Source organism: Electrophorus electricus, chromosome 1 (genome assembly GCF_013358815.1).
Source record: "Electrophorus electricus isolate fEleEle1 chromosome 1, fEleEle1.pri, whole genome shotgun sequence".
In the NCBI taxonomy this organism is placed as follows: domain Eukaryota; kingdom Metazoa; phylum Chordata; class Actinopteri; order Gymnotiformes; family Gymnotidae; genus Electrophorus; species Electrophorus electricus.
In genome coordinates, this window is record NC_049535.1 from 30,762,079 (window position 1) to 30,775,278 (window position 13,200).

General features: G+C 44.2%; 1 protein-coding gene across 2 annotated transcripts in view; it reads left to right on the plus strand.

The window, feature by feature from the left end:
* The first annotated feature begins 442 nt into the window (after nt 1-442).
* Nucleotides 443-13,200, plus strand: part of aatka (apoptosis-associated tyrosine kinase a) — a 32,059-nt gene continuing 19,301 nt past the window's right edge. Inside the window, exon 1 of one of the 2 annotated variants that reach the window (XM_027010816.2) lies at nt 443-1,029. In XM_027010816.2, the coding sequence (XP_026866617.2) occupies nt 948-1,029 (82 nt within the window). In that variant the 5' untranslated portion in view covers nt 443-947. Of the gene's footprint in view, nt 1,030-10,846; nt 11,062-13,200 lie in introns of those variants that run through there. The other variant, XM_027010815.2, reaches the window with a different exon arrangement.

The following is a 13,200-nucleotide window of genomic DNA, read 5'->3' on the forward strand; positions in this document are numbered from 1 at the left end:
TTGAAAGAAAACATTTTAAACTGAGAAAAACTAGGTCTAAGTGGGCGGCACCTAGTGGTCCCCGTGACAAGTTTCTTTGATTCGATTTCGTACATTTTAGGAGCTATGGACGAAAAATGCACATACTCGTCACAGCGCCCCCATTGGGGTGATCGATACAGGTTTACTTTTCGCTATATACTAAATTTTGACCTACTTGAAGGTCAAAATTTGGCATATGGTTTAAACGTTGCTGACGGGAAAAATAACGATAAAATCCCAAATAAATAATAATAATAATAAGTCAATCAAACAAAGAAACAAAAACGATGACCGTAATGTGATAATGACGGAAAACCTCCTAGGATGATGAAGAACTGTACAGTTCATAGATCTGCTGAGAGATGGCGCTCTTCACAACCTTTCCAAAATCCTGCAACCCGTCCAGTTTATTAGACACTCCGCAAGACGCGCTATTAATTGACCGAGGCTCGGGTAGAAGAGCCGTGCCGAAGCTGAGATTGCATGTCCCCGCTGGGCGCGATTTAAGTTTCGCAGGGACATTTTCACTGGATGATCGCCAGAGCCTTGGTGCAGGGACGAGAAGGCAAGCGGTTCGGCGACGGCATCGCGGCGACAAGGCGCCCGTGGAGAGAACCGCTCCTCCAACGTGATAATGGCCGAGTGGCATACGTGGGAAACGTCGCTGCTCACAGTGTATGTCAATCAAGCGAATGACTGCGGCTCTGAATGCAGAAACAAAAGCGGACGGAAATGTTTTTCCAACACTGGCGTCTTAATGCGACGCAACCGCTAAAATGCAGAATGCCGCGAAGAGCTCAGCGCCAAGGAGTAATGTAATATGTTGCATTTGACCACACCGCGGCTGCTTTGCTTTATTACGACGGTATTTATTTGTAGCTAATATCTGCAAAATACTGCAGTACAGCTAAAGCCTTACGAGGAGGATGACATCGTCGGTATTCGTCGTGGTCATGTCTTCAGCTTTTCTCAATCCTAGTTTTGCCTTCAGCTCACATTTTGACTCAGGTTAGTGTCATCCGAAATATTATTGCAGTGTTTAGCTGCCGGAGCGACGTGCCAAGACACTGAAAGAATGAAACAGGAAAAAGTGAAACACTGTAACAGTTTAAGTAGAATTCTCTGGTTTGTAGCGCAAAATAGCTTACAAAACTGTAAGATATATCCATAGAGTGTTCTAATCCATTATATCATTTCCATTTTTTTATTCTGGTAAAAAACCCGTGTGTGTGTGTGTGTGTGTGTGTGTGTGTGTGTGTGTATTTGTGTTTTGTATGCAGTGTTTGCGGTCTCACTGGTATCCTGCGCAACGTTCTAATAGCATTTTTAGAAAGGCAGAATTGCACGTAAACTTCCTTCAGTCAGACGCCTCTGTTCCCGTCAGTGGTTGTGTCTGTGTATCTTCCCACGGTGGCCATGTTGCATAACGCGTCCACGCGCTTGACACGTTAGCAATGGTGTTCGCTTCCTAGAGAGGTCACAAGCTAGTGGCGCCCTTGAGGCTCAGGAGAGGATGAGCAAGTCCTTGCCACATGCCCTGGCTGGGATACGCGTTAGCGGAGTCTCCTCGTGTTGGGCGTGCATGGGTCGTGGTTGTGGCCGTGTATAAGCAGGTCTCTAAGGCATGGTCAGGGTGCACTGAGGTACCCTATAGGCAGTATGAGAGATCTGGCTTACGTATGGGGCATGTCAGTAGTATGCCATTAGTAGGAATCCCAGTAACACCAGATCTGTCCCTCCATATCAGAGGTGATGTAGGAACACACAGTGCTGGTGTCAGTTTGTGCCAAAGGTGTCGATCCAGATCCTGGACAGAAGTACCAGGCACATGCCACTTTTGGAATTCAAGAATATAAGCATTTATTTTAGCATTTAAAACGTGCGCCATTGTGGCTGTTTTGTAGTGGTAGCACAGTGGTTAAGGTACATGACTTGTAATCAGAAGGTTGCTGGTTTAAGCCCCACCACTGCCAAGTTACCACTGTTGGCCCCTGAGCAAGACCCTTAACCCTCAGTTGCACAAGTTGTACTCAGTCCATAAGTGTAAATGTACAGTAGAATCTAAATATATGCAATATTGCATGGGTCTGTTTCAGATACATATGTATTATAACACTCCAGATCTGTGGTGTGGTGTGAGTCCTCATGATCTTTAATATATCCTCTGTTATAGTCATTTATTAAATCTGAAATTGCAAAAAAATGTTGAATGCTGAGGTTATGGTTCGGGTTAGGGTTAGGGTGTGTGTGAGTGGACTGAAGAGACTGGGTGCCTCATTAGCAGAGAATCCAGCCTGGCTGTGAAGCGCTGAGCTTCTGGCACCTCTGAGACGTCACATGCACAAGCGCATGGGCCAGCTGTGCCTCTTCCCTCTGCCTCATTAGACTGCACAGCTGCACTCGCTTTTGCCGAGCAGGGGCTGGAAAGGCCAGAGGCGGGCTTCCCTAGTCTCCCGCAAGCTCGCAGACGCAGGTAACGGGACGCGACGTGGTTCAGGAGGTTGGCCACCCATGATGCAGCGTGCACGCTGCATCGGGCTGGGAGAAAGAGACGAAAGATGAGCTAGATCAAGAGCCGGAGTGTCTCTGGCTCTGTCTCTCCATGTGAGCCTCGTCCGGCGATGTGATGTACATGCCCAACAGCAGGCAGGAGTCAGTGGCAATCTGTTACTATGACTAGCTGGGTAATGGGATTGAGAATCGATGTTACTGTGGCAATAAATGGTGCGAGGTGTGGGCATGGGGTGAGGGGAGGGTGGAGGGGTGGGAGACTGAGTTGGAATAGGGAGCGGCAGCACTGTGCATGTGAGACGAGCTGCCACCCTTCCTAAGCATATTGGACGTGGACAAGGGCATGGTAGTGTCATCTGGACTGTAATGAGATTGGCCACGATTCCTTTGTTATTGTACCACAGGGAGAGAGAGAAAGCGAGAAAAAGAGAGAGAGAGGGAGAGAGAGGGAGAGAGAGAGAGAGAGAAAAAAAGAGAGAGAGGGAGAGAGAGAGAGAGAGAGAGGGAGAGAGAGAGAGAAAGTGAGAAAAAGAGAGAGAGAGAGAGAGAGGGAGAGAGAGAGGGAGAGAGAGAGAGAGAGAAAAAAAGAGAGAGAGAGAGGGAGAGAGAGAGAGAGAGAGGGAGAGAGAGAGAAAGTGAGAAAAAGAGAGAGAGAGAGAGAGAGAGGGAGAGAGAGAGAGAGAGAGAGAGAGAGAGAAAAAAAAAGAGAGAGAGAGGGAGAGAGAGAGAGAGAGAGGGAGAGAGAGAGAGAGAGAGAGAAAAAAAAAGAGAGAGAGGGAGAGAGAGAGAGAGAGAGGGAGAGAGAGAGAGAGAGAGAAAAAGAGAGAGAGAGAGAGAGAGAGGGAGAGAGAGAGAGAGAGAGAGAGTATGTGTGTGTGCATGCAGTGTTGTGTTAGGGCAAGTGCATTTGTTTAATCAAAACAATTTTTATGTGCCAGGGTCACTTGAGAATTGAAATCAGGGGTGAGAGAGATTGAATGGGGCTCACAGGTCATACTCTTGACTCTGGTCCAGCACAGAGAGAGAAGGAGGGGCTCTTGCACCATCCTTCACCGGTTTCATTTCAAGGTATCACCATATTTGAGTAAAATCAGTGTAAAGAATATAAACCATTGGAGGCCTGGCCCCCTCCAGGTGGGCCAGTGTTTGGCCACTCGTTCTGGGCATGGCCAGGAGCCTCTGCCGTGGTCCCTGGCACTGCTTCCTCGCCCACTTTGGAAATGAGGTTATGTGGCATTTAAAGAGCCCTGCCCATGTCCTTTTGTACTTGTTTTGTACCTCCTAGCGTGGTGTCTCCCAATACTAGCTCTCCAAAGCTGTAGACATCTGGGACTGTGATTTAAATAGTTTATTTAAAACAGTGCCAGCTTATTTTATCAAAGCTTATTTGACACTTATCCAAAAGCAGTCAGTTAAACTTTTAATAAGAATAATGAGAATAATGAGAATGAATAGCAAAAACTGTTTAGGATATTAAAGTCAGGATAATAGTGCAGTACCTATAAATGACAGAACAAAATGAAGTAAAACAATATGAAAGTATCTCTCTGGATGTTTAATAATGGATTACAGTTTCAGTAAAGTCGGCAACCAGCATTCATCTCTTAAAGCGCTGATGGATCAAATTGCTGGGCCGAGCTATATAAGAAAAGCATTAAACTGTTGAATTAGTCCATCCTCCTCTCAGTTTTTAGGATTGTTGAATACCATATAGAACAAACTCTCCTGGTAAATGACAGCTATAGATTGGATTCTGTATTTTTCCCTCCCCATTTGAAGCTGTAGGGTATTTAAATTTGAGTGTGCTGTGCTGCCAACATGCCATTCTCCAAAACAAATCAATGCTAATTGTGGTCCGGATACTGCTTGACATTGTAGTCGCGGGTCACATGAGGCTGTCCCGTGACTTCGTTAAACACCATCAGTGGCTTTCAGTGGTTATGCTCCAGCAGGCCACGCTCCTCCTCTGCTGTGAGCCAGGAATACCTGCGCAGAATTTCAGCACCATGGACAGCGAAGGCAACCACCAAAAAATGACATTTTGTCTTACTCATCACTCACTTACAAGCAACAGCTCAACACGTAACGCCAGTCCCGAGTGGAGGGCTGTGTGGTGCTTAGCTTCATATGAAGCAAGCGGTCCTCTTAACGAAGCCTAAGAATGCAGCAACTTGGGCAACGTTCTTGTCCTTTAGGGGGTGCGCTGAGGAGGACTGGCATCACTGGCCGTTCTGAATAGCTGTCCCCGTGGAGGTTACTGCAGCATGCTAGCTGAACCACAGACACAAGCAGCAGTGGCTGTTACAGATCGATTTCCCAACACCACTGGTTAAACGTTGTAATGACATCTCACTTCAGTCTCTTTCTAGCTTTATTAATTGGCCCAAGTCTCGTTTCATACACGGTTTGTCCCCAGGGTAATGAGGTCTGGAGCAGAGTGGTGGTTTGCACAGGGTGTGGAGCTTTCCTGTTCTATCCCAATTGTATGCTAATTCATCTTTAGTCTAGCTGTGTGACGAGAGGGAAGAGCTTTGAAAAACCTCACGTTTAATAACTCTGGTTCCATTTTCCCATACTGTGTTTTTCTCTGTCCATCTCACTCTCACACAGCCCCCCCCCCCCCCCCCCCCACACACACACCACACCCCCACACCCACACACACACACACACACACACACACACAGATACACACACACGAGTTAATGCAGTATTTAATGCATTGCTTTGCCCTGGATTGTCTTCACTAACTGCTGCCTCAGGCAGATGGAACAGTATCTAAATTTGCTTCAAATACTGTGTATGAGAGGGAAAAGACAGAATGTCTCTGTTTATGAAGTTCACATATGCAATATGAGTGAATCAGATTCACATACACATTATCTGTCTACAGGGTGTGGGAACAGTTAGGGAATTTGAAATCCCATGAGCCATGCTATAATGGTTAGAGATAATGGTGTGATATCTGATTCTTTGGAGACAATTACAGATGAATCAACATGTCACCCCATCTCACAGTTAAACAACACATTCCCAAGAGGGCATAATGCTCCATTCTGTCTGTTTTTTATTGTTTATATACCGTTACTAATTACAATGGGTGACAAACCTTTTACTTACCAACAGTTTTTGCTTCCCAGACTAAAATAGATGAACATTATAGGACTTTTTATGCTGAATGCGAACCTGTTTTTTATATATTACTTATTCATAAATAAGGCTGCTCTTACAATATCTTACAAAATCTTAAAATATGTGCAGCTTGCCTCTAAAATGTACTGTGTATTTCTGCCTATATTTGGCCTCAGGAGAATTCCTCAGGGTCCAGCAGTAGTCTGCCAACATAGAGGAGCTCCACTCTCCTTGGCCTTGCTTTTCTGTACTGTACATAATAACATATGAGCATACTGGAACAACAAGAACAAGCTGTATGACAGAGAAATTCTGAAAACTACCTGAAAAATGATATAAGGATAGGTGATTTATTGTCATCGGAGGCACTGATGTGGTGTGTTTTTTGAACTGTGACATCGGCAGGGCAGGATTATGCATCATGCGTCGGAGAACCAGCTCTCTCACCACTGAATTGTCCGTGTCTGAACATAAAATGGCATGAATTGCATTTTTTTTCCCCCACAGGTTCTGAATAAAAGAAAATACGCAGGTTCCAGATCAATGACATCTGCTTTGGTGTTGAAGTTTCAGCCGGTAGTTCTTGAAGTTGAGTCGCCAGTGCGTCAGTGATCCTCCCAGACACGCATGCAGAACAATCACGTACTTGTGCGCAGCCGCTTTTGCTTTCTTATCTGCGACACGCATGTTGTTCCTGGGGAAGGAGCAGTTACGTAAACATGAGGCTACCTCCTTCCTCGCTGCGGTACTTTCACACAGACACACGCACAGACAGGGTGAGAAACCCAATTTGCCTCTAGTCATATTGAAGGTGTACTTGAACCACAAATACCCTGGTGTGGTTAAAAACACAGTCTTTTAATATCCAGCTGGGGAATCACAAAACCGCCAAGCCGTCTGACAACATCGGCCATGGGCTGACTGTGCCCACACAGCTAGAGCACCAGGAAATCCGATTTTGTGTGTGTGTGTGTTTTCAGTCAGTTTTGGTTCTCTGGTATCGGAGAGCATTGATTTTCTCAGCATGGAAGAGGGGTGACTCCAGAAACAAACCTCTGGAGATAATTCAGCAGAGGCAGTGGTTGCACCCGTGGACTTGACAGCTTGTTGATTACTGTGGTTATTGCTGTGTAAGTTCCTATCTGTGCTAAATAAGCAGGAAAGTAGAACATGTAGAAACACTTCCTGGTTTAATGCATTTTAAGTGCCTTTTTAAAGGGTTATAAGATAAATGTAATGCCTTCAATTGTAATGCTTGACATGAGCCTTCAGATTGGTCAATACATATTCATACATACATAATATGTTCATTATATGTTTCCATATAATGAAAGAGGTTTAATAGTCCAAATAGTACTTTAAGGAATTCTTAAAGGCATTTTTATCACATTTATAGAGAATAGGTCGATAACCATGGACAGTCATTTCAATATATCCTTGTACTTTATAAGTAAGTAAAATGTAGTTATTTCACACATTTAAACAATGTATGTTGCCAAAAGTGCTATGCACAATTTGAAATAAGGAAATAAAATAAAGGAGACAAATACAATCATGTGTAGCAAACACAAAGATTATATCTAACATTACTATTCTCTCATAATCTAGCCAAAAGCGAGTTTACACAAGTAGATATTAAGTGCTGATTTAAAAGCAGAGCAAGAGGCTTTGCAAAAAGAAAAAGGTAAGGTGTTCTGCAATCTCAGGGTGTGGACATGTCTAAGCTTCAAATGTTCCCTGGGAAGAGCAACAAGTTCTGTGAAGAACACCTCAGGAATTAGCAATATAACAGGGAACTGATCTATTAAGTCCTTTAAAAACAAACAAAAGCACTTTAACTGAAACCAAAACTGAACTGGCAGCTAGTGGAGTGAATCTGGAACTGGTGTAACATGATCTCTTTTCTTAGTGCTAGTGAGGTACCTGGCAGCAGCATTCGGTACTGTAAGTAATCTATTGGTGAAGAAATGCATGAATGACTTTCTCCAGATCAGAAAAGGAATGAAAGCTTAAGTTTTGCAGTAGTTCGCTGGAAAAAATAAATATATTTTCACTACAGAATTGATTTGTCGATGAAATCTGAGATCACAAAGAACACACCAAGATGTTCCACTACCATCTTCATACAGGAAGACAAGTATCGAAGATCAATGGGGATGCAATTGATAAGACAAGGAGGATCTAATACAATCAACTCTGACTTGCCTTGCATTTAATTGAAAGAAACTAGCAGCCAATCATCATTTAATGTTCTCCAGGCAACCGTCAAGAGACACTGTGGAACGATTATCATTAGGTATCATAGGAAGGTAGAGCTGAATGTCAGTAGCGTAGCAGCAAAGTAACATCATGCTCTAGAGGTAACGTATATAGTGACGAAAGGATGGGGGCCTAAAATGGACTCTTGCTGAACACCACATGTCATGGGGGCTGAGGAGCAAGAAATAGAGTTGCCATTATTTACTGAAAATGTCCTGTGCTTAAGCTATGAATTAAACCACACAAGGGCCACTTCCTGTATGCCCATCCAGTGTAAGTGATTTAGTAAGCCAAATCAGTCAAAAAGAGTTCAACGATAACAAACGTAGACCTGAGATCCAGTAGCATAACGATGGGGCAATTTCCTGTCAGTAGAAAGCGACAAATTATTTGTCACTTTCCAAAGGACAGAGTCAGCCTTGTCCTAGACCCTGACTGAAAAGGATAAAATATTATTGTTATTTATAAATGATAAAGGTTGAGAGTAGATCACCTTTTCTAAATCCTTGAAAAAAAAGGCAAATTAGAAATAGATTGGTAGTTGCTGAGAATGGTAGCATCCTGGTTAGGTATTTTAAGAAGGTGTTTGACCACCTGGTTCCTGTTAAAATGAACAGGAACTAGTGGATAGAGAGGTATTGATAATGGCCAAGCTTGAAGATCCCATGATATCGGATGTACCTTTTACCAGCTGTCGGGGGAACGACATCCAACACCGTTTTAGTGCTTAGGGTTAGATCAAATAAATCCGTCTGGATATGGAAAAGTAAAATGGAAAACATTGGCCAAGAGCATTAAGATGAGACATAATAGTCTCAGTCTCGTTTATAAACCTATTCAAGAAACAAATAAATCAGTAGAGGATTTATATCTTAAAACCAACTGTAGGATTAATTAAAACATAAATGATTTTAAATAAAAAGGTTCTTAGGTCTATGAGAGTTTTACTTAGAAAAGAATGGAAAACCTTTTGACTTGAAACACACTTGGAAGTCATTGGAAGCCTTTTGTCAATGTATTCTGCCAATAAACATCGCAAATGCATGACTATAATGCAATTTAAAAACTATGACACTTACATTATAACAACAAATGTCTTAGGATGACACAGAGGACAGTCTTACTGAAGCTGTTCTTGTGTAATTCTGTGAAGCTTCAAACACTGGACCAACCCAGTTAAAAACTATTCTGATTATATAATCTTTCCCTAGGGTTTTGTGGTATCCATGAGCGATCATGGGAGTGTTCAAGTTGAACGGGAGTAGAGTAGCAGTAAGGCATTACCATAAATTCTTTCCTCTGGAAAAGTAGTTCCATCTCTGGAGTAACAAAATCAGCAGATTTACAGCTTTAATTTGCAATACCTTTGACTGAGAACTCACGAAGGCTCTCTGCCAAAATACATGTTTCACCAAAATGTTTATTGACAACCAGTACTTTTAGGCCTGCGTTATATGCATGTTTTGAGTCTGCAGGTTTTCCATGTTCCACTATAAGTACAGGGTTAGTGTTGGAAACACGCTAATATATTCGTTAGGGATTAGATTGAAAAGCACTGGAATATCTCTCTACAAAATGTTATTTATGTATTTGGTCTGCATTAAAAAGCACTATAAACGTTTCTCCTTGCATTCCTTTTACTGCTACCACTTCAATTTTGAGGACAGTAAGGAGCATCAAACAGTATTTAGTATGGAGCTGCGTTTGTGCTACGGTGGGGCAATAAATCTAATGTTTCATTTGAGTTATGAGCAGTATATACGGACATAACACTTGTTGAAAAGCACTATAACACTGGTGTCATCAAACATTTATGAAAGAGTAAAACATGCAGTGAACAGTGTTGTACAGGGCCAGTATAACATCTGAATATGAGCACTAAATACCTTATAAACCTTTATGAATACATTTATAATGCATTATGTATACAAAGGCATGTGCTGGGAAGGAACCATGACTGTCGCCTTCTTATGTTTGTGTCCTGCTCTTGCGGGACACGCTCCGTATAGGCCTTCGGTCATGCTTTCTGTTGTCATTATGTCTGGTTTTGCAGTGAGTGTCGCTCTGCCTCCCGTATTCCCTCTGCCTCCCGTATTCCCTCCACTGTTCTCTGCCTCTCAGTGGTGGACGGGAGACTGGTGTCAGCATCACTTCCTGTCTGCCAGCAGGAGAAGAGAGGAACGTCAAGGATGTTTATTTGGAGTCGGAGCCCGGACCCTTGCGGACGTGGTGACTGTCGCAGGCCGGGGTTCTGGGCTATGGGTTAAGGGGCTCCGGGATTCCCCAGAAATGCCGGTGGTCCCGCCTGTCTGTCCCTGATACACTCCACCTTAAAGGCAGGCACCTGGAAAGGTCAGCCTGTCGGACTGGCCTCAAAGCCACGGGGCGTTTGGCCGCACTTCCATGCCCACGGATGCACGGCTGTGGACTAGGGCAAGTGCAACGGTGCGTTGCTAGGCGCCTGATGTACGAGAGTGATGGCCATAAAGGGCTTTTCCTCTTGACCTACTCAGGCCCTGAGAAAAGAGCATCAGTTTGTGCTTAGAGGAGTTTGTTGAACAATGTCATGCCCTGGTTTGGAAGAGGGTGTTATGCTGGCCCTGTGTCTTTAAGCCTCTTTCACGCTCTCCTTCTCTCTCTCTCTCTCAATCTCTGCTTCTCTCACGTTTTCTTTTTCTTTCTCTCTCTTTGTCTTTGTTCTGAGGATTTGGTTGCAATACTGTTTAGCTTTGGTATGAGGCAGGGTGTCAGTACCTAGAACCAAGACTAGTGCACGCGCGCGTGTGTATGTGTACGAGAGCGAGAGAGAGAGAGAGAGAGAGAGAGAAGCGGTCTAAAAAGAGTCCCACAGGTGGGTGTTAGGGTTAGGGTTAGGGAGTATCGGCTCCAAGTGTGAGGGTGTCACTTTGTCCAGCTGCAGCGCTGCGTGTGGACCGGCTCTCTCATGGAGACAGTTCACCTCCAGCCAAGCAATGGCCTGCTGCTCTCCGTTGCCACGACTACAAGCTTCTCTTCCCTGGAGGCCCCACGCTGCCAGGCGTCCGGATTGGAGCTGTATCCCCCACGAGCCTGTGCATACCCTGAGCCCTACCATCCACACCGCTGCTCTGGCTCTGAAGTCCCTGGGCTTCTCTGGCACTGTGGGTAGGGTTGTAGCCTTCCAGTCTACTATCGCATGCGATGCAGTCTAATGGTGCAGTGTGTCCATGATGGCTTTGATGTTATTGGTTATTTTGCCAGAAACAGTTGCATTAATAACTTACCAGAAACTGCATTAGTTGTATTTCTAGAACGGCACCCGTGTTTTAATTAGTTTATTTTCTGTCTGGTGTTGTGACTGCAATACTTCCTTCAGAGAAATTAGGGAAGTGCATCCCATAGGCAGGCACTACAACTACTGCTTTCTTATCAAGGAGTTGTGATAAATCTATGTTAACAGGTCTTTTCGTAGGCTTTTTTTTGTAAAGCTGCATTTATTTTTACAAATCTCTTTATATATATATATATATATATATATATATATATATATATATATATATTTATATATTTATATATTTATACACACACATGTATATATATATATATATATATATATATATATATATATATAAATAAATAATAATAATAATTTGAAAAAAAAAATATATATATATATACATATACATGTGTGTGTGTGTGTGTCTGTGTGTGTATGTGTATATATATTTATATCTTTATACACACACACACACACACACACACACACACACACACACACACACACACACTGCCCGATGTCTAATTGCGTGTCTTGCTATAGGAACAGTTTCCATTGTCACTTTCATCATAGACCAACTGAAAAACAGAGATATACAGTACAGTCCATCATGAACCTTCATATCTACTAATCAGCATCCCTCCACTAATCAAGATATCAACCCGATCAGTGTATTAACCCACTAAATGAGTGTAAATGATTGTACATGTTTAATGTTTGGCTTCCTAACCCCTTACACTCTAGAACATGCTAGTGGATGTAGATTTTTATTCCTGTTGACATTGTGTCCCATTCACATTAGTTTTAATGCAGCTGCTGAATAATTCACAGAGGTTATGGAATAATATGCCATAATATGAACTACATAATACCTCTGGAGATTAAGTGGTTAATTTAAATGTGTGTGCCGGATTTTTTCAGATACCGTTCCCTTTCCGACGAGCGCCCCCACTGTGCACAGGCGCGCACGGGCACAGATAGCTGTGAGGGCAATCTGCTTCCTATTCTTGTTTCAGTCCCTAGTGGCCTAGCAGTCCTGGACGATCCGTCTCGTCCAGCCACCGCTCACCGGGCTGGCCGGACGTCCACTTTCATCCGGACGGTCTGCGCTCTGAGTGAGCAGGCACTACCATGTCCGCGGCGACGCTGGCCACAGGCTAACTTGCTCCGCCCCCGTAGCTCTCAGGAAGCCAGACCCATCCGTCGTCGTCGTGTATCCCAACCCATCGTGATTCGTGATTATGTGGCGAACCTGACCCACCCGCCCGTGGTGGCTGCGCCCCCCGGCCGGCAGGACTCCTCCCGCGAGTGGCTACCTCAACCTGTAGGCACTACGGAGCCCCAAATCGTTTTGCTGCAGAAACGCAGCACAGTTAACGGAACCCAGTCATTCACCTAGTCTGGGATGAGGCAGCTCTCTCCCCAAGCCAAACCATCCCCATGCTCTCTATATTCATTTCGCCGCGATGGGGCGAGCGCGCAATCACGTGCAGCTCTCAAATATTTATAGGCCGAAGGGGCTGGGGGTGCAGGCAGATTTCTGTGCAGTGTGGAGTGGCGGCGGTTTAATGAAAGCATGCCAGGAGACGACGAGTGTTATATGACTGTCCCTGGGGAAAGAGGGAGAGAGAAAGAGAGAGAGAGAGCGAGAGCGAGAGCGATTTAGCACCGTGTTTCTGATTGCTTGGCTAGTGGCTTGAGAGGAGTGTAAAGAGAGTGAGTTCGATGAGCGGTGGCGTCATGTGTGTGCGTGAGTGTGTGCATCAGGATAGAGTCTGAGTCACAGTGCTGCGTTGCAGCGGACCGGAAACCACAATCTCTCCAGCAGCTGTGTGCCTACACATGCACACACGCACACACAAAAGAAATAAGCACACAAGCACCGGCAGACCTGCATATGCTTACAAACATGTATTCGTGCTCTGAATTGTACACACAAGTACCCGTGTTCACTCTGTTCAATCTCTCCTCACATTCTCACTCACTCACCCATTCCCTCACTCGCTATCACTCATTCATTCAG